The 19,885-nt window shown below is 38.4% G+C and overlaps 1 protein-coding gene, 1 non-coding gene and 1 pseudogene across 4 annotated transcripts in view; all 3 read left to right on the top strand.

Moving 5' to 3' along the window:
- The window catches only part of Fas (Fas cell surface death receptor), a 36,083-nt gene that overhangs the window by 2,318 nt on the left and 13,880 nt on the right, over nucleotides 1–19,885 (top strand). For both annotated transcript variants that reach the window (XM_023716225.1, XM_023716224.1), the window contains exons 2-4: nucleotides 11,489–11,654; nucleotides 17,121–17,258; nucleotides 18,327–18,435. In XM_023716225.1, the coding sequence (XP_023571993.1) occupies nucleotides 11,489–11,654; nucleotides 17,121–17,258; nucleotides 18,327–18,435 (413 nt within the window). The remainder of the gene's footprint in view (nucleotides 1–11,488; nucleotides 11,655–17,120; nucleotides 17,259–18,326; nucleotides 18,436–19,885) is intronic.
- Nucleotides 2,369–2,472, top strand: LOC111817019. Its single transcript, XR_002821311.1, has one exon. It is a non-coding gene; the product is annotated as a U6 spliceosomal RNA (small nuclear RNA).
- On the top strand, nucleotides 15,449–15,729 carry LOC101570655 (annotated as a pseudogene). The gene has a single exon (XR_001117115.1). The product of XR_001117115.1 is annotated as a small nuclear ribonucleoprotein E pseudogene (transcript).

The raw sequence follows: 19,885 nt of genomic DNA, 5'->3' as shown, positions 1-19,885 counted from the left end.
CACACACACACACACACACACACACACACACACACTAACCACTCCACTAAAGCAAAGAGTGTGCCTTGCTTTGAAATATCACTGGGTTCTTGAAAAGCAGGATTAGTTTAGTGATGGGTAATAAAATCATCAAGGATTGTTTAACTTAAGTACAACTGTGTGTACCAGAGGATGCATGCTTAAAGCACCAAGGGAAAACAGCTTTTAAGGAATGCACACGTACCTATATAAATACGTTTATGATTATTATAGATACTACATTTACAGATAATTTATTATATATATTATATGCTAAGGCTTATTTAATGATATGAAAGCAAATGAATGAAAATTTAAAGACAAATGTAACTCTGTCACCTACATAATCATTCTTTACCTACTGTAGTGGATCTTCTGTTTCCCTTTTGAGCATGATTCTTAAATTCAGTTGCATAGAACTGTGTCCTGCACCCACCATTTGCCCAGTGCAAAGCTTCTGCTGTTGACAAACTTCTCCACTGTGTGTTCTTTTGAGTGTCTCTAGAAAATGGTTCAGTAGAATAAGGGCCTGAGTTCAATCTCCGGTTCCGGAAAAAGAAATAAGAAAAAAAAAAAAAAAAGACTTGCCTTTAGCCTTCCCTCTTGGTTGTGCATTGTTAGTAATAAATAAAATGGAGGCAGAAGCTGATTGATTGCATGGAGCCCAGAAGTAAATTTTGCTCATTAGTGACAAAGCTCTGGGAGGTGCAGTGCCGTTTTAGATCCCTTCTCCTCTCCCTTCCTTTAGTCCTCTTGTGCCCAGATAGAGTGAGGAAGTCCTGCCTGTGTTCTGCTTCTTTTCTCCGTTTGAGCCCTCATGAAGCTAGTGTTCTGTTTTCCTCATGCTGCTTAGCAGTAACTGAAATCCAAAAGCATTCACAGATTTCTACAGAAGACAGAGAAGGGTCAAACTTACTTTACAAAAAATTGTTTTACAGAAATATGTGTGAGTACTGCTTTTTGTTTGTGTCTATTTTGTGAACTAGCGTATGAGGAATATCAGTTTTATTCCTTTGAGCAGTATGGCCAGTCCCTGGGTAGGTGTTTTCTCTTCCAAACTTCTTACTACAATTGTCTCAAAATTATGGTTGAGGGAAAGGAGACAACATTCGTAAAGGAAACAAGTCATTACAAATAATCATGCAAAATAGTTTCTTGAATAATTGGTTAATTTATAATTTAATTATTTTTCATTAAAATAGTCCATGAAACATCAAATGAGTTGCAATTTCCCTGTAGTTTTATTTTTCATTAAAACACTAACTACCAGGATGGAAAACACGAATTTCTAAATGGCTTCACAATTAGTTGGCAAATATTAGATTGACATTTGGAGATCATTAAGGGCCCCACTACCCACACAGTTAGAAAAATGAAACAAGGGCCAGGACGATAGATCAGTGGCATAGGAACCTGCCTGCCAAGTGCAAGGTCCTGCGTTTGAACCCTGGTACCAAGAAAAAAGAAAGATGTCAGAAAAAAGTAACAGCCTCTATTATTGTCTGTTTCTGAGATACAATTATCTCATGTAGAGGGGCAAATTAGAGTTTAATTTGGATGGAAATTTTTATTGTGTATGCTGGTTTGAAGGGGAGTGATAGAGGAAAGAAGAACCAGGATTGGGCTGGGGAGATAGCTCAGTGGAATAAGTGCTTGCTTGGCAAGTGCAAGGCCCAGAGTTTCATCCCTGGTACCATCAAAAAGGAAGAAGAAGGAGGAGGAGGAAGAGGAGGAAGAGGAAGGGGAGGGGGAGGGAGGGAGGGGGAGGGGAAGGAGGAGGATTTGGGTAGTGTCTGTGAGTCCTCTTAGAGGCAGTGGGTAAGAAGTTTACCTCTAAATATGTTCAGAGTGAAAGTGAAAGCTCTGTGAAGGAATCTCCAACAGACAGCCAAGGAATGTTTCAGAGCCACTCCCTGTGGTGTCATTGTCTCTGGGAGAGCACCACCTTGTGAAATAGTGAGATAACTGAGAAAGGAAATCCCCCCTGAAAGCCCCTGCTAACTTAAGTGCTTTTATCTTCAGTTGTTCAGAGGCCCAAAAGTCCCCTACTGAGCACATGCTCTGGACTAGGTCCTGAAGACGGCTCAGGATTGAAAAATGATGGCTGAACATAATTTAAAATATTATCCATAGGATAGAATACCATTTGAATCCAAACTTTGGACAGCTAAATCCATCTTTGTTCTTTTAAGGAGGTAACTATAAGGTCAGGAGATAGCTCAGTAGCACAAGTACCTGCCTGACAACCGCAAGGGCCTCAGTTTAATGCCTAGAACCAAAGAAAAAAGAAAAAGAAAGTAGGTAGACATGAAAATACTGACCAGATGAACGAAGCAAAAATGAAATACTAGTGCTCACTTTGGCAGCACATATACTAAAATTGGAACGATACAGAGATTCGCACGGCCCCTGCGCAAGGGTGGCGCACAAATTCGTGAAGCGTTCCATATTTTTTAATTGTTCTGGCTAATGTTTCCAAAAATATTTTGAATAAAATTGGTGATAGTGGGAAAAAGTTAAATACTAAGAAAAAATAAAGTCACTCATTATTTATCACTGTAATACAGAAATCTTTGAAATATATATATGTACTTTATTGCATATTCAATCAGGGTTATTTATATTCTGTATTTTGCCATTTTGCATGTATATATTTTTATATTTTATGTCATTTATAATTTTTATTTGATATGTTATAGAGGAGACATTTATTAAAGGGAATGAAATTGCTGTAAATATTTATTTTTAATTTTATGTATTGCATATTTATAATTTATTGTAAAGAAAATGTTTCTTACATATATACATTATATACATGCATATATATATATATACACACATACATACATATGTCTATACACTCACACACATATATATTTTTCTGGAGGTTAAACTCAGGACCTTTGCACTGAACTGTATCTCCAGGCCTTTTAAATTTTTGAGACATGATCTTCTTAAGCTGCTAAATTGTTTAGGCAGGGCCTGAACTTGGCTTATCCTACCTAAGCCTCCAAGAGTGCTAGGACTGCAGCCTCCAAAGCCAGTTATAAACCTTTCCTTATTAAGAAAGAATTACATGTAGTCACTGCACATTGCTTAGTGCATAGCTTTCTAATCTTTTGGCTATGAATATATACATATATTATGAATATCACATATTATACATTAAATATTATATATACATATATGACCTGTGAGATAGCTCAGTGGACTAAGCACCTGTCTAGCCAAGTGCAGGGACCGTGGTTCGATCCTCATTGCCACATTCTGTGCCAGCCACGGAGACTGGGCATGGTGGTATGCCTGTAATCCCAGTGCTGGGGAGGCTGAAACAGGAGGAGCACTATGAGTCTGAGCTGCAAAGTGAGTCCCTATACCAAATACATAATAATAAAAAGTGAATATGAATATTTATATATATGGAAGCATTAAAATCCTGACTAAGCGCTCAGTAGAATAAGTGCTTGCCTGGCAAATGCAAGGGGCTAAATTCAATCCCTGGCTATACACACACACACACACACACACACACACACAAAATCCTGACTAAATCCCAGCTCATGCTGCTTTTAGGATTTTATTTCTGCTCAAATATTAATAAGTAACTGAAAATCTAATTAATAAACAAGAAACTTAGGCAGTGAAACTTCACCTTTTGCTTCATTTCCATTTTTTGCAGTTGAGGATGTTGAGATTTAAACCCAGCAGGACCAAAAAAAATATGGGAAGTAGTCCTGAAACATATGGGCCTAATGATTCTTCTTCTAAGGCCCAGGGGACATCCTCTTATATGTGTAGCTTAGTGATATTTAAGATGAGAAATCCCTGGGCTTTCCTGAAGATCCTATTTGCATGTATTGTAATATATATATATATATATATATATATATATATATATATTTAACTGAATAATTTATTTATTTATTTATAAAACTTTGCTTTAAAGATAAACTATCTTTTGCTTTTTATACAGTTAGATTCCTTCGAACACCAGTTAGACATCTCCAATTCAGCTGTTTTATTTACTTATTTTATTTTATATTTTTTGCTATCAGGAATCAAACTCAGGACCTTGTGCTGACCAGGCAGGTGCTGTGCAGCTGAATGGCTGAATCCCCAGGCATTTTAAAGGGATCAAATAATTTAGTTCCCTTGTCTACCTTTATTTTCTTTGAATAGACAGTGTGTAGGCTTTTGTAGGCTGTGTTAAGCTGTAAATCAGGATAAAGTTAGTATTATATCACTAAAGACAGGCTGTTCTTTCATCTAGTCATAAAGTATAAAATATTTATCCATCTCTACATTATGTGAGATTATAAAAATATAAGATATGAGGAACATTAGCACTTGTAATTTTTTTATTTTATAGAGTACAAAACAGTATTAAAACAGAAAAATTACAAGTGATACAGAATTTCACTTAGCAAAGTAATATCAATTTCATAGTATTTGTTATAGTGCATAGTGTTGTCTTCCAACCAGTTATTCATATTACCAGATATATAAATGTAAAATTGGAAGAAAGAAAGAAAAAGGAATATATAAATAATTAAGAGAGGAAAAAGGAAACAATTGAAAAAAGGAGACAAGATAAATTAAGCATTATCTGCTCTTTTCTAAAAACCAGCAGACATGCACAGTACAGTTGTCCAAACCATCCTGTTTACATACATAGATAAATCTCTTTCCCCTACTTTCTCTGCTGTCCTTCTTGCACTTTTGATTTCTGATGACAGAGATCTTACACACACACACACACACACACACACACACACACACACACACACACACACGAGGTGGGGGGTGGGGGGAGGCAGGGAGAGAGAGAGACAGAGAGAATGTGCTCAGAGTGTGTACCGAAATCCCTAACCTCTCACTGAAGAGAGCTTGAATTTGGGGCCCAGCCTTCCTTACCTGGGGTCGTTGATCCTAGTCAGTTTTTTTCACTTAAATGTCTGCAAGGATTTAAATCTGCTTTAGTAAGTTGAGCCTATCCTGTGCTGACAGAAAGACATCGCCATCTGATCTCATGTGTGAAATTTATAATAGTTGAATTCCCAGGGCTCAGAGCACTGCTCCAGTCTTCTGCATCTCTGCCTTTGCTTATTGTCTGCTGCATTCTTCTGTCAGCCCTGTGTAGCCTCTGAGTACTGAAGGGCACTGGGGCTCTAGTTTAGTACTATACTCCTCGGCCTGCCCGTTTCCTCCACTTTTTCTCATGGCTATATTTTGGTGGGTAATTATTTCTCATAAAAAACTAAATATGGATTTGCAAGTGTGGAACACACATGCTATTAGTTTGCATAGCTTAAGTTATTTTACATGCAACTCACTGCTCACTTCAGAATTTACTTCGTCCAGCCCAGATGTTTTCCAGCTGTGGTGAGCATGAAAATCAGCAAGAATATTGGTTACAGATTTTGCAGAGGGGCCTGTTCTCAGAGATCCTGAGTCCTTGGAGCCTCTTTCTTTCTTTCTTTCTTTCTTTCTTTCTTTCTTTCTTTCTTTCTTTCTTTCTTCTTTCTTTCTTTCTTTCTTTCTTTCTTTCTTTCTTCTTCTTTTTCATTTTTTATTTTTAAAAAGAATATGAAAAATAGTAAAAAAAAAAAAAACCACAAACATTAGAAACAGCACAGAATTTCACCAAAGAAATTGCATGATTCCAGTGTCTGTCAGGGTTTTAATGCAGTAGTGTCTGATTGCAATGTCTATTAGAATTTTAAGAATGATTTTTTAACTCTGACATTAGACTTGGATGTCTAATCCCAGAGAGAACTTCACAGACTTCTTCATTTTGGTTTATTTATTACTTGGTCAGTCATGCTGCCTCAGCTGTCTCTCTTGGACTTTCCTAAAACTTGGCTTTAAAAAAGAAACAGTGCAAACCCGAGATAAGATTAACGTGTATTTTCACTTATGTGTTTTGAAAAAGAAAAAAAGTGGAATTTTCACTTACCTCTTTCATACAGAAAATTTTATTTTTATTTCAACTTTTCAATAATACAGTAGTGCAAAATGGCATTACTGGTTTTTTTTTGTACCAGAAATATATTAGGGAGGCATTAAAATCCTAACTGAAATTCAGACCCATGCTGTTTTTAGGATTTTATTTTTCGACAAATGTTCATAAGTAACTGAAAGTCTAATCAATCAACAAGAAACTGAGGCAGTGAAATGTCACTTTTTGCTTCATTCCCGTTTTAAGCAGTAGAGGATGTTGAGATTTCAACCCAGCAGGACCAAAACATCTGGGAAGAAGTAGTTCTGAAGCATACGGGCCTAATGATTCCACTTCTAAGGCCCAGGGGATCTCCTCTTATCTGGTTAGCTCAACAATATTTAAGATGAGCAACCCCTGGGATCTCATACAGATCCCACTTATATCTTTAATGTCCTTTAAATCAAGCTCCCAAGGGAACTAGAGGATCTGTTCGAACTTGAAGTCCGAGATCCAGGTGGCAGCAGACTGAGTTCTTCAGAAGCTGCAGAGGAAGAGCCTGCATGAGGCCCCGCTCCATACTTTGCAGATGGTCTTTCTCTCCCTGGGTCTTTAGCTTGCCTTCGTCTCTGTGTGGCCAAGCAGACCAGCCAGCATGTTGGGTGAGGGCTTACCTACTGACATTTTTAACTCCATCAGCCCCATAAAGACCTTGTCTGCAGATACCGTCCCACTTTGAGGTTCTGGGGTTAGGACATTATTACTGTGTGAATCTGGGAGTGAGGTTCCCGTGCAGCCCATGACAGTGGCGACTCTCGGGTGAGGTGCAGGGCCTTGGGTCAGTCACCGCCAGCTTGAAACACTGCCTCCTCCATCAGAGGGGGCGCTTGGGGTAGGTCACCTTTCATGTTCTTTCTGCTCTAAAATTATAATTGCAGATAACAAATTTTGGTTTAAATATTGATGATCTTAAGAATCCACTGGAAGCTTGACTGATAGCAATTTTTAAAAATCTTCTCACTTGGCATCTTTTACCAAGTGTTCCCTCTCAGCTGTCATCTCTTAGTGAATTCTGGAAGACTATGTCTTTCTTCAATGTATGTCCAGACCTTTATAAATCCCCTGTTCTCATCAATCTATTCAAAGTTCAGAGTCGAAGATTAAAACGTTCACTTTCAATTTGAGATATCTGACTTTCAAGTGGTAAAGTGAGTTTTAAAAAGACTTTTAAACTAAGTGTTTTATTTTATTTTATTATACTTACATATTAGGGCAGCTTTTATGCTCATATAAGGTGTATTTTTTAAAAAAACAACATTCAACTATTAAATAATATTTCTGATATTCTAAAAAAATATATAGAACTTATACACCTGAATGAATGGTTTCTACACCCCTGCTTCCAGTAGCCTGAATGAGTGAATACTGCACAACTAGATTTTTTCCCCTTCTTTTCAGTCATTTTAAAAACCACACATAAAAGTCAGCCTCTCCACTGGTATAAGACAGTCTGTAAGGAATGTACTTGCTTACAATTTGGCAGTGGTACAAATGCTCGATTATAAGGCACTTTTTCTTTGTCTTATTGTCCCACTGGCAGGCCAGCAACTGGAATGCTGCATTTTCAGTTTAGGGATCAGTCAAGGTACGATTAATAAAACATTCTTTCCTGAAAGCATTCAGAAAAATAAACCCAGATTTATTAGAGCTGGAATTTGCTGAAAGCTATAGCCACACACGAAGTGATCTGGATAACCAAGCTCTCGAGATCCAAGGTTATGTTGGTCCTGTTAGTACAGTTTTCTCATAACTTTTTTTCAAAAATAAAATAATTTTCTTCACTATCCAGTAGCACCGCTATTCTGAGTGGGTTACAGTATTAGCGGATGAAATAGTGCTGGTCACACTAACGTAAAGAAATTTGTTTAGTTAAACAAAGATTAATGCTAATATTTGATTTAGTAGAATTTATGACTGTCAATAAAACCTAGAAAACTAAAAACAATTAAATTATATAGCCAGGCACGGGGGCAGCTTAGTGGTTTAATGAGAACATATTTCAAAGTAAAAGCAAAAACTAAACAAAAATCTTTTTAGAAAGGGTTGGAGGTATATCAGTGCAAAGTCCCTGGGATCAATCCTCAGGAACACACAGACAGACAGACAGACAGACAGACAGACAGACAGACAGACACACACACACACACACACATTATATCTATATCTATATCTATATTCACATATATGTAACATTATATATGAAAGGTTAAATGCTGTTGATTCACATATTTAGAATTTGCCTACCTTTCAAATACTAAGCAAGCAGCTTCTATAGATTGACTATTATTCAAAAAAAAATTTTTTTTTCGGAACCGGGATTGAACTCAGGCCCTTGTGTTTGCCAGGCAAGCACTTATTCCATTGAGCCATCTCCCCGGCCCCTATTATTCAGATTTTTAAACTCTGAAAAAAAAATAATACAAATGATAAATCAGTACAGATATTTAGGCCAGGGATATAGCTCTGCAGCATCAGTGTTTGCCTGGCAAGGACAAAGTCCTGAGTTTGATTCCTGGTTAAAAAAACCACCAAAAATCACCCTACAGATATTTAGACTTATCACTACCACTAAATTTGCCCCTTTTCATTTCTGTTGTAATACAATGGGCACTGTCCATTGAGAAAACATAAAAACAGATGAGGTTAGCAAAATGAAGTCACTCAATCTCTATAACCAGAAGGAAAGATTAAAAATGTCAATGTGGAAAAGGTAACTTCCTAGCCAGATGTGGAGGTCCATGCCTGTAATCCCAGCACTCAGAGGCAGTTACTTGGAGTTCAAGGTTCACTGGGCTTCATAGTGAGCTCAAGGCCGGAATGAACTATGCAGCAAGACCCTGGCACAAGAGAAAGGAACAAACAAATGAAAGGAAAGAAAGAAACTAGGAAAGAAAGAAACAAGGAAAGAAAGAGAAAGAGAGAAAGAAAGAGAGAGAGAAGAGAAAAGAAAGAAAATAATTTCCTATTGATTTTTTTTCTTAAACTATCTTTCTCTTAGTTTTCTTTCACTTTTTTCAGTTGTTACACTTCTGATATTGAATTGCCTGGATCACTATTAAAATCCTTCCCCAAGATATCATTTTTCAGCAGTAACTGAGCATTATATATTTTGGTCTTATTGCAGCAACTGTTATGTGGACTTTGGATGCATCCTACTCACTTTTCTCTCATTGATCAGACAAAATATCAAACACCCAAAGTTAAAGGAAGAAAAGTTTAGTTAGCTCACAGTTTGTGGAGGTTTCAGCCCATACTTGGCTGGCTCCAAGGCAGAGTGGCATGTGGCAGGGGACAACAGTTCATGGTGGCAGACGACAGCAAAGAAAACAAGAAAGGAGAGAGAGCAAGCCTCTTTCCCTCCCTTACAGCATGTGCAGGCCACCTCCCCTAGTGTGGTGTGTGCTGCAGTAGACCAGGAGTCAGTCACACACTTTAGAAGCCTAAGCTCATGACTGCATGAGGCTGTGGGGACAGCTAGACCCAAATTGTCACAGGGGAGAAGTAAAGCCTCCTCACTGGGCTTGCCTGCTAGCTGCCGGATGCCTTCCTGTGACCACATCCCCTGCAGTCAGTGTGACGCTGTGAGCAGGGCTGAGGATCTCACTGACACCCATGCCCTGCCTGCTCATTCTTGCCGTTTGGAGAGCTGACCTTTAAAAGTACTGGGCTCTGCTTTCTTGTCTTTTTGTGTTTCTTTGTCTTTTCCTGTCTGTTTTGAGCTTCAATAAGAAAAGACTTACGTTCGCTTCCTGTTCAAAGCCTAGGTCTTCCCTCGATTGCAGTGCTGCCTTTAGAGTGATATTTAGCAGGAGTCCCAATGTGATTACTCTAGTCCCTGATATATCATTCTGCTTAAAAAACTTGATGATGGGTGTTTTACATATTGTGGATGAATGATTATTTTAATTTGCTTTTACAGAGATAAAAAATACTTAGGAAACTCAACAAAAGGACTCAATCAGAGGTTACATCCAAATATTTTCATACTTTTTGTTTGCTCTTTGGTCACTTTCCTAAGTACTTCCATTTTATAGCTAGTTAAGATAAATGTGATACAAGGTCACTTGGAGTTTTGCTGAAGAAAAGAATCAAAAGTTAATTAAACATTGGCTCTGAGTAAGGAAAGGTCCATTTTTCCTGGGAAGAAAATCCTGTGGGATTTAGTGAGTTATTTTTTTATATGCCTGGGTGATACTGAAGATTTAGTAAGAATTGTTGGTCATGTGAATTTCATACACAAATGAGAAAGGAGGTGTGCTATATGCTTAGATTCTGGTTTAATAAAAATTATCACTTTTAATTGTTACAACAGCCCTTTACTATAGAAAAAATTGTTCTTAATTAGCAGACAAAGAAATTGAGGATCAGAATAGTTGTCTTCCCTAAAGTCACAGAGTTGGTAGAGAATTGAGATTCAAATCACAGGATCATCATTATTATTATTTATACTTTTCCTACTCCACAATACTGCCTCTCTAGGGCTGGCCAAATAGCTCGATGGATTAAAGCGCCTGCAAGCAGGCGCAGGGGCAGGGGGTTCGATCCCAGAGCCTGCCAGGCTGGTCCTGCCCCCGGGGGCACCCTGAGACGGCAATTGAGACTGGGTATGGTGAGGTGCACCTGTAATCCCAGTTCTTGGGAGGCTATAAACAGGAGAATCACTATGAGTCTGATCTAGTTATGACACGCTGAACACCCTGTAGACCCTTCCTTAAAAAAATATTATATATATATAGCCTCTCACCAGAAATTTATAGTGTTGGGCTGGGGAGATAGCTTAGTGGTCTAAGCACCTGCCTGGCAAGCGCAAGGACCTGGATTCGATCCCTGGCACCATAGGCTGTGTTGGCCCAGGAATCCCAGGTGTACCATGCCTGCTACCGAAACCAGGCATGGTATTGCACTCTTCTAATCCCAGTCCTGGCGAGGCTGAGACAGGAAGATCACTAGGAGTCCAAGCTGTGTAGTGAGACCCTGTGCCAAAACAAACAAACAAACAAAACAAAACAAAAGAAAAAACTAGAAGTTTATAACGTTGTAACATTTCTATTAGTACTACTTAGAGGACCCTAGGTATTATGTACCTGGTACTGTTATGAGAACTTTAAGCTACTTAATTATCACACCAGAACTCCAAAGAAGATGTTATTTCTACTGCATAGATAAAGAATCTGAGACTTGGAGAATCTCAGTGCCCTCACCCACAGATATAGGGTGGCATGGGGAAACAGACCCACCTTGGAGCAGAGCCCTGGCTCTGGTGGCATGGTGCTGCTCTGGTGTGACTGAGGGCATCTACTGAGCAGGCAGTCTGCTCTAGCGAGGATGCCTAAGCTGCCTGGGATGGAGCTCCTGCAGCGACCTCGCCTGTGTGCTGCATACATATACAGCAAATCTGGGATAGTGATACCTGTTCTCCAAATTTCTTCTTTCAGAAATTAGTAAAATTCCGCGTATGCTTTATATTTACAGGTATGCATCTTCATTGCTGGACCATTGCCCCAAACTGTGACTGCTCTAGCGACTGATACCCGCTCTGAAGGGCTGGAATTGGGGAACAAAGTCTCTAATGGAAATGCCCAGTGCACAGAAGGCTTGCATCCTGCAGGTCACTTCTGCTGTCTCCCTTGTCCTCCTGGTAGGTTACAGAAAACACCCAGAATGAAAATGAGCATGAGAAGCAGCATACACCAGCAATAAATATAATGATTCTTATTGCATTTGGTTCTCCTGTGGTGTATAATATTATTAGAAGAGAAGACAACTGTGCAATTATTTTCCAAAGACTGGTTTTATTCATCTTTGTCACACTTGTTTGTCGTGATTAGGAATAACTATAATTGACAAATGGCCTGTACCTCTGAAATGGGAAGGTTTGTCTATTTAGCTCCATTTCTCACAAACAGAAAAAGTGACTCACTTGTCATCTCAAAACCGACTTAGATGTAGCGGAATAATAATAACAGTGCCCCGGAGGCAAGTGACTTTTACCATGAAAGGATCTGCCTAAGCAGCTCCCTTAAATTAGACCTTGAAGAAAGCGGTGTGTCTTTGCACTCAAGCCTGCAAATTATATTTGCATTTTGTAGCTGAATAAATGAGCTAGAAAAGCACTGGACAAAAACTAACATTTTTAAACATAAGTCTTTTGAGATACAAACCAACTTCAAATTAGAAATCCTTCCAACACTAGAAAATTAGGAACTAAGAAAAATACAAATATACAAGCTTTTTTATCCAACTAAATTTATTACTAGTGCACGGGATATAGATCTCTCTGAACTCATTTGTGAAGACAGAAAGGTAAAGGAAATAGTAAACTGGTTTAAATGATATTTGTGCAATAGACTAAGAGCCCCCAAACAAAACTTCAGTAAGTTGCATATTGGCCTTCTACGCTCCTAGCACTCAAAGTGCGAATGAAGCATCAGTCATATGTATAAAAATATTCTAATAGTCCCCTTAGGTCCCCATATGGATTTTAATAAATCTTATGGGCAAATTCCCCTTATAATACAACCCACTTATGCATAAGCCCTCTTCCACTTACACTTTTCTGTACAGTAATAGAGAAGGGCTTCGTGGCTTTAAAAAAAATAACTTGCCCAATAGTGCTCATCTTACAACTTGGTTTAAAATCTAAAACAATTTGTCTGATCTTTTGAAAAATTGCTTTGTCTTATTTACATTTAATAAGTGATCTCTGCCCTGATGAATTTACTTACGAAATAAGAACTCTTCTAACAGCACTATAAGAATGAAAACAATTATATATTTTTAAGAAAGAACTTTGATGTGAGTCCAAGCCTTTAAAACATTTATACACACTGAGACAGTAACTGATTTATAGGTAAATGCCTAGAGAAAGTTACAAAAAATATTTTATGCACCATAGTTCATTGTGATAGCCAGTAGTGTGGGATTGTTTAGATGAATTCTGGAGTCATCAAAAGCTGGATAGTCAATCCAAATCACAGGGTATCAGAGCTTTCTTTCTTTCTTTCTTTCTTTCTTTCTTTCTTTCTTTCTTTCTTTCTTTCTTTCTTTCTTCTTTCTTTCTTTCCTTCTTTCTTTTTTCTTTCCCTGGCTCCCCAGAGTTCCTTATATGTTTCTAATGTGATCTTCAATCATTATTCTTACGATTTTAAGGCAGGTCTTGCTGTGTATTTCAGGCTGGCCTTGAACTTAATATGGAGCCCAGGCTGAAGTTGCGCAATCCTCTTGCCTCTGCCCTGCAAGTGCTGGGATCACAAGTGTGCACACAGTGCCTGGCTATAAGCTTCAGTTATCTACATAAACTTCAATTATCTAGATCTTCTTTAATGGCTTCCAGCTGGTTTTCTGGGTGGAGTATCAGCTCTTCTCCTCTTCCCTAATGTCCTGCAGGACATCCAATGACAGATGCCTTCCCCTTTTATTCTCACTTGCTACATTTAGGCTTCGCAATATTCAAGTTAATTCAATCTGCTTATACTCATCACTGTTGGGATAGTAACATGACATTTAATTAACTATTGGATAAATCAAAAAAATACAAATGAGAAAGGACAAGTTTTATTTCAAGGAAAACGAAGATGAATATTTTAGAGAACTTGAATCATTCAGACTTGATGTATTTAAAACATTTGTAATCAAAAAAAAAAAAGGAAGAAGGGGAAGAGGAAAAGAAAGAATGAAGGAAAAAAGAAAGAGTTAAATAAGGAATCATAGGTGATATGTTATGGATGTAACTTAAGTAACAATCCAAAATCTAATAACTTGGTTCCATGTGATTAGCAGATGATCATATAGTGATTGTTTATTAAAATAAAATGTATTATTTTTTAATGATTGTATATATGAATTGAGCCTTTATTACTCAAAAAATGCTTACCACATTACTGTATTCAGTAAGAATTCTGTAAAATATTGCATATATATATATATCTGCACATCCATGTAGTCATATGTATACATATATCTGTATGTATATATGCTTAGGATTATAAAAAATAACAGCAGTGCAGGTATGATAGCTCAGCAGACTAAAACATCTTAGGAAAGCACAGGGACTGCAGTTCCATCCCTGTCACCACATGCTGCACCAGCCCAGTCCCCAGGATGCGCTGAGCCCACCAGAGTCTGGGCATGGTGGTACACACCTGTAATCCTGGCACTGGGGAGGCTGAAAGCAGGAGGATCACCACGAGTTTGAGCTGTGTAGTAAGACCCTGCAATGACCAAATACGTAAAATAATAATAATAGGAAATAAATGCCACAAATTACTTGATGTATATGTATGTTAATATTTTCTTCTCTTTTCCAATTTTTCTATAGTAAACAGATATCATGATACTCAAACAATAATAAATCTTGAAATTTTATTTTCAAGAAAACAACTTATTTTTCATATTTTAATAAATTTAGGTTGAGTATTTCTGAGAAACAAAAAATCTGTGCCTTTTTGTATCTCTGTCATGCTGTATATGTTGCATTATGCAAATTCTAAAAGGTAGTTCATTTAAGAAATCAACGCACTTGGAAACCAGTAAAAGACCACTTGCTAGAAATACAGTTCTTTCTTTCTTTCTTTCTTTCTTTCTTTCTTTCTTTCTTTCTTTCTTTCTTCTTTTTCTCTCTCTCTTTTTATGTATTTAATACAGGGTCTATAGGGTCTCACTACACAGATCAGACTAGTAGTGATCCTCCCGTTTTCAGCCTCCCAAATTCTGGGATTACAGGTGCATACCACTTCCCAGTTTCATTCAAAGTCTCAGAGTGCCTCCAGGAGCAGGGACCAGCAAGGCATGTGGTGTCAGGGATTGAACTTTGGTCCCTGGGCTTGCCTAAGCAGACATTTTAGACTGCTGAGCTATCTGGCCAATGCTTTTTACTGTTTTCTTTTAAAGCATTGCTGTAAAGTTATATAGCCTTGGTGACCTGTGCTTGAATTTGGTTCTGAGCTTTCATGGTTGGTTTGTATTTTTCTGTTAGCAGATTATTGTCTTTGTTTATTAAAATATGGTGTGTATGTACAGTGCATAATTATGTAATAAATGTTATCAGAAAGAACGTTGGGCTGGGGAGATAGCTCAGTAGAATAAGTGCTTGCCTGGCAAGCGCAGGGTCTGAGTTTAATCCCTGGTACTGCAAAGAGAGAGAGAGAGAGAGAGAGAGAGAGAGAGAGAGAGAGAGAGAGAGAGAGAGAATGCTATTAGGTTATTGAGAAAGTCATATACCTACAAAATATGGTAGGCATTTAATAAATATTTGTTGAATACATGAATTTTTCAGAAGAAATTCTACAATTTAGTGATAGCACTGCAGTGACTTACTCCATTTTGTAAAATAACTTGAATATGACTAGTGTTTTAAACTGCATGATTAAGATAATAAATATGAGTTGCTGCTAGAGGTAGCATGGTGGCTGGCATTGTCTTTGTCAGGCTCTGCCATGGCGTACCGAGGTCAGGGCCAGAAAGTGCATAAGGCAATGGTGCAGCCCATCAACCTCATCTTCAGATACTTGCAGAATAGATCCCGGATCCAGGACTGGCTGTATGAGCAACTGAACATGCGGATAGAGGGCTGTGTTATTGGTTTTGATGAGTACATGTACCTTGTATTAGATGATGCAGAAGAAATTCATTCTAAAACAAAGTCAAGAAAACAACTGGGTCAGATCATGCTGAAAGGAGATAACATTACTCTGCTACAAAGTGTCTCCAACTAGAAATGATCAATGAATTCACACAGCAGGGAAGTGAGGCAATGGCAATTATGATGATATGTCAAAAAGGCAGTTGTTTAAGTGGTTTGCCCTGGGAGTGTTTGTAAAACATTTGTTCATATTGTTTTGACTACCCTTATGTTTTTACTGAAGGCCAATAAATGTAGAGTTGTTTTTATTTAAAAAAAAAGATAATAAATATGAGAGTAAATTTTTATGAGAGTAAATTTTATTATAAGTATGTTTATACATGCTCATCAAAACACACTTTGTTCCCAGCTAAGAAGGAACATAAGGAAAAGAGACAGAAGAGGGTATTTGTGCACAGGTTCTATAGCAGTGCGAGGGGAGGTATTGGGAGACATCTTCCTTATGTGCCTGACACAAGTTAGGCTGCGAGGGACTATGTACTTTGTTAACAACTTTATAGCTGGTAAACACATGACTCAAGTCATTAAAACTTCAAGGGTTTTCTTTCCTTCAACTACTTTTTTTTAAATGTATTTATCACAAGGTCTACGGGGTCTCACTACACAAATCTGACTTGTAGTGATCCTTCCCATTTTTCAGCCTCCCAAGCGCTGGGATTACAGGTGCACGCCACCATGCCCAGTCTCGTTCCCTGTCTCAGCGTGCTCCAGCAGGCCAGGGATCGAGCCCCCAACTCCTGAGTCTACCTAAGCAGATGCTTTAATCCACTGAGCTATCTGGCTGGCCCATCCTTCAGCTACTCTTGTGTAGGGATTTGTAGACTTCAGAAAGTAAAATCAAAAACCCAAGCAAAGTGAATTAGTTGTGTAATATCAATGGTCAGTGATAGTCATCTCCAATCTGGATATACTTACCTTCCAAACTGTCCTCTTTCACCAAAGAAGTTAGTTGCAAAAAGCATTTCTTTTGGTGCATTTGGTCATCCTAAACTCCCTCCATCTGTTAAAAATATCCTACTGTTCCTCATCCTATTTCTTCAGCCATCTTCCTGCACTCTTTTAGATTTTCCCTTGGAAGGCTTTCTGGCTTTTGATATAATTTTTTTTAGCTTTTTAAAAAAATTTTATTTATGTATGTGTGTGTGTGTGGCCAGCTCAGCCCACCAGGGGGCAGGGCTGGCTGGCATGTGGTGCTGGGGGATTAGAACTGCAGTCCCTGTGCTTTGCTAAGCCTGTTCTAAGTAGGTGCTTTAGACAACTGAGCCATCTCACCAGCCCTGATATAATTTTTACAATAAAATTCTTTGCTATAATATTTATGTATCATTAGCCTAATACCTGTCCTACTCTACTCCCGATTTTAAGAGTTTATTTATTTATTTATTTTTAACTATCCTTGCTTGTGTCTCATGCTGTTATGTGTCACCTTGCCTTCAAAAACTTGTCCCTTTTTTACATGGCCAGGCAAATGGAAAGTTGCTGACTGTAAATCTGATAATGGTGAACCAGTCTGCGAGTTCTGCAAGGAAGGGGAAGAATACACAGACAAGGAGCATTATTCCTCTAAATGCAGGCGCTGTACCTTCTGTGATGCAGCACATGGTAAGTATTTTCAAAAGCAATCAAAACAGACCAGCCATAGTACTTTGTGCAAAGCCATTCCTAATGTCTTTCGAGATTTGGACTCACTCTTGTGCTGTGTCACATATGGGAAGGGGCTGGACACAGCCGTTTGAGGCAGTGCAGGACCAGGTACTGAGTTAGGATCACTTTGGGGTTAGTTTCTGGCCGTTCTCCTGAGAAGGCAAATGACTCCTATCTCAGCCCTTTGAAAAGTAGATACCAGCTCCCACCCAAACCACAGAAAATTTTTTTCCTGCCTTGATTTATGTATGTATGGTGGCAGATAGAGGAATATCTAGATGTAGATGTAGTTATGCTTCCATCTTTTCTTTTTTCTTTTTTCTTTTTTTTTTTTTTTTTTGGTGGAACCAGGGATTGAACTCAGACCTTTATGCTTGCTAGGGAAGCACTTATTCTACTGAGCCATCTTTCTGGCCTGCTTCCATCTTTAAGGATCTGATTTTTCCTGATAATTCTACTTGGCGACCCAGATTTTTCATGTATTTTTAATTGATTCTGAGGGTCCAGGTTAAAATTTAATAGAAATATTCCTATTTTTGTTTGTCTGCAGAAAGCAAATGTAAAACTTTTCTTGTTCTTATTCAGGCTCTGAAGTGATCTTCTTCCATCTTAGCTGAGCATTAGACTAGCTACAGGGCAATTCCAATCCAGTGTTTAGGTGCCAGCTAAGAGGAGTTTAGTAATAATCTCTAAATGAGGGTTTTGGATTTGGTTAGATTGTTTCTAGTGGGACATTGCATGCATGTGTCACTACCATAAGCTCTGGGAAAAGCTGATGTTTTGGTTTTTGGACTATGTTTTTGAGTAGTGAGGCTCTAGACTAAGAGGAACAGGTGAGCGGTCTACACAAGCATGGGGATTATCTTAATTGCTGGATTATCTGTCTACTTTAAACTCCTAGCAGTCATGATGATATGACTGTTGATAAAAGCACTAGGTCTGAAATCCACGTAGCTCTTGGCTGTTGTTTTCATAGTTCATTTTTAATTAGGTGATATAACTAACCATTGTGAACTGATTTTCCAGGCTTAGAAGTGGAACGAAATTGTACCCGAACCCAGAATGCCAAGTGCAGATGTAAAGCAAACTTTTACTGTAGCACTTCTGTGTGTGAGCACTGTGACCCCTGCATCACGTAAGTTTGAGTTTTTCACTGGTTAAAGCACCCCACGTACCTTGAAAATAGTGTCTTCTTAGAAAGCAGCCACACGGACCAAGAGTTCGAAATTAGGGTTTTATTTTCCTAGAAGCAACCAGATAATCATTTTCTCATTCAGACACTATTGGGGTTGTTGAACATTTTTTAGTTATTGAACCATAATTGAGCACTTCCTGTGTACTTGACACTGATGTGGTACTATGCTAATAGTCTGAACATGAGTCATTTCTATCTTGAATGTCTCAGTCTAGAGACCAAAACAGCTAGAAAAGCAGCAGTAACTACATGTCAACACCATGGAGCAAACATACAAAAAAATTTATGTCCAAGATGTTGCAGATTGGACAGGAAACTCTTAATCCTGCCAGAGGATCTAGAAGAGAAGTCTGACACATGGCTTGAGGTTTTTTTTTTTTTTTGAGGTACCAGGGATTGAACTCAGGACCTTGCGCTCGCCAGACAAGTGCTTATCTACTGAGCTATCTCCCCGGCCCACATTGCTTGAGTCTTAAAGAAAAAAAGAAATAGCATTTCCACCCAGGTACACTTGGGTGGAGGAACATTTCAGGCAGGGTAACAGTGGTTGCAAATTTGTAAATAGGAAACTCTAGAGAACAAAGTAACACCTGGAGAAAGAACAGACTAAGAAGGATCCAGGCCAGATCAGCAAAGTCCTTGTCTTTCATAACAAGCAGTTTGTGTTTTACCCAAAGCCTGAAAACCTGAAGGTGCTTCTCACTGTTGTCCTGACTCATTGCCTACTTTGAGCAGACCACTTAACCTCTCTGAGCTTCAGTTTCTTTATTCAAAGATGCAGATAATATTTTTTTCTACTTGGCACCCTCTGTAGAGATCAAGTTGGGTGAGATACATTACAAAAGTAACTTTGCTTTGTAAGATATTGTTTTGCATTAATATAAATGTTTAGGATTATTATTCATTTGCCTTTCCTACAACTTATGATCCACCTTAGAAAACACTGGGGAATTCATCTAACAGGCTTAAAAACAAGTGACCTGATGCTTACAATATATTGGCTACCCTATCCTCTCCCGCCTAGCCCCAAATGTCTGAACATGCTCTCATGGTGATAGAATAGGTATGGGTTAGGGTAAGGGACTAACTAGTCAGGTAATAACAGGAATAAAGGGCTGGCCAGCTAGCTCAGTGGACTAAGAGCCTGCTTAGGTAAGTGTAGGGACTAGGATTCAATCTCTGTCACCACAGGCCGAGCCAGCCCCACCCCCAAGCACCCTGAGCAGGCCATGGAGACTTGGCATGGTGGTGCATGCCTGTAATCCCAGCACTGGGGAGGCTGAAAACAGGAGGATCATTAAGAGTCTGAGTGGTGTAGCAAGACCCTATACCAAATAGATAAATAAATGAATAAATAAATAAATAAATATTCTAGCTACTTTGAAATCTT

This window comes from Octodon degus, unplaced genomic scaffold, assembly GCF_000260255.1.
Source record: "Octodon degus isolate 3935 unplaced genomic scaffold, OctDeg1.0 scaffold00046, whole genome shotgun sequence".
NCBI classification, from domain to species: Eukaryota; Metazoa; Chordata; class Mammalia; order Rodentia; family Octodontidae; genus Octodon; species Octodon degus.
Note: the sequence above shows the minus strand (reverse complement) of the source record. Positions and strands in the feature narration are given on the sequence as shown.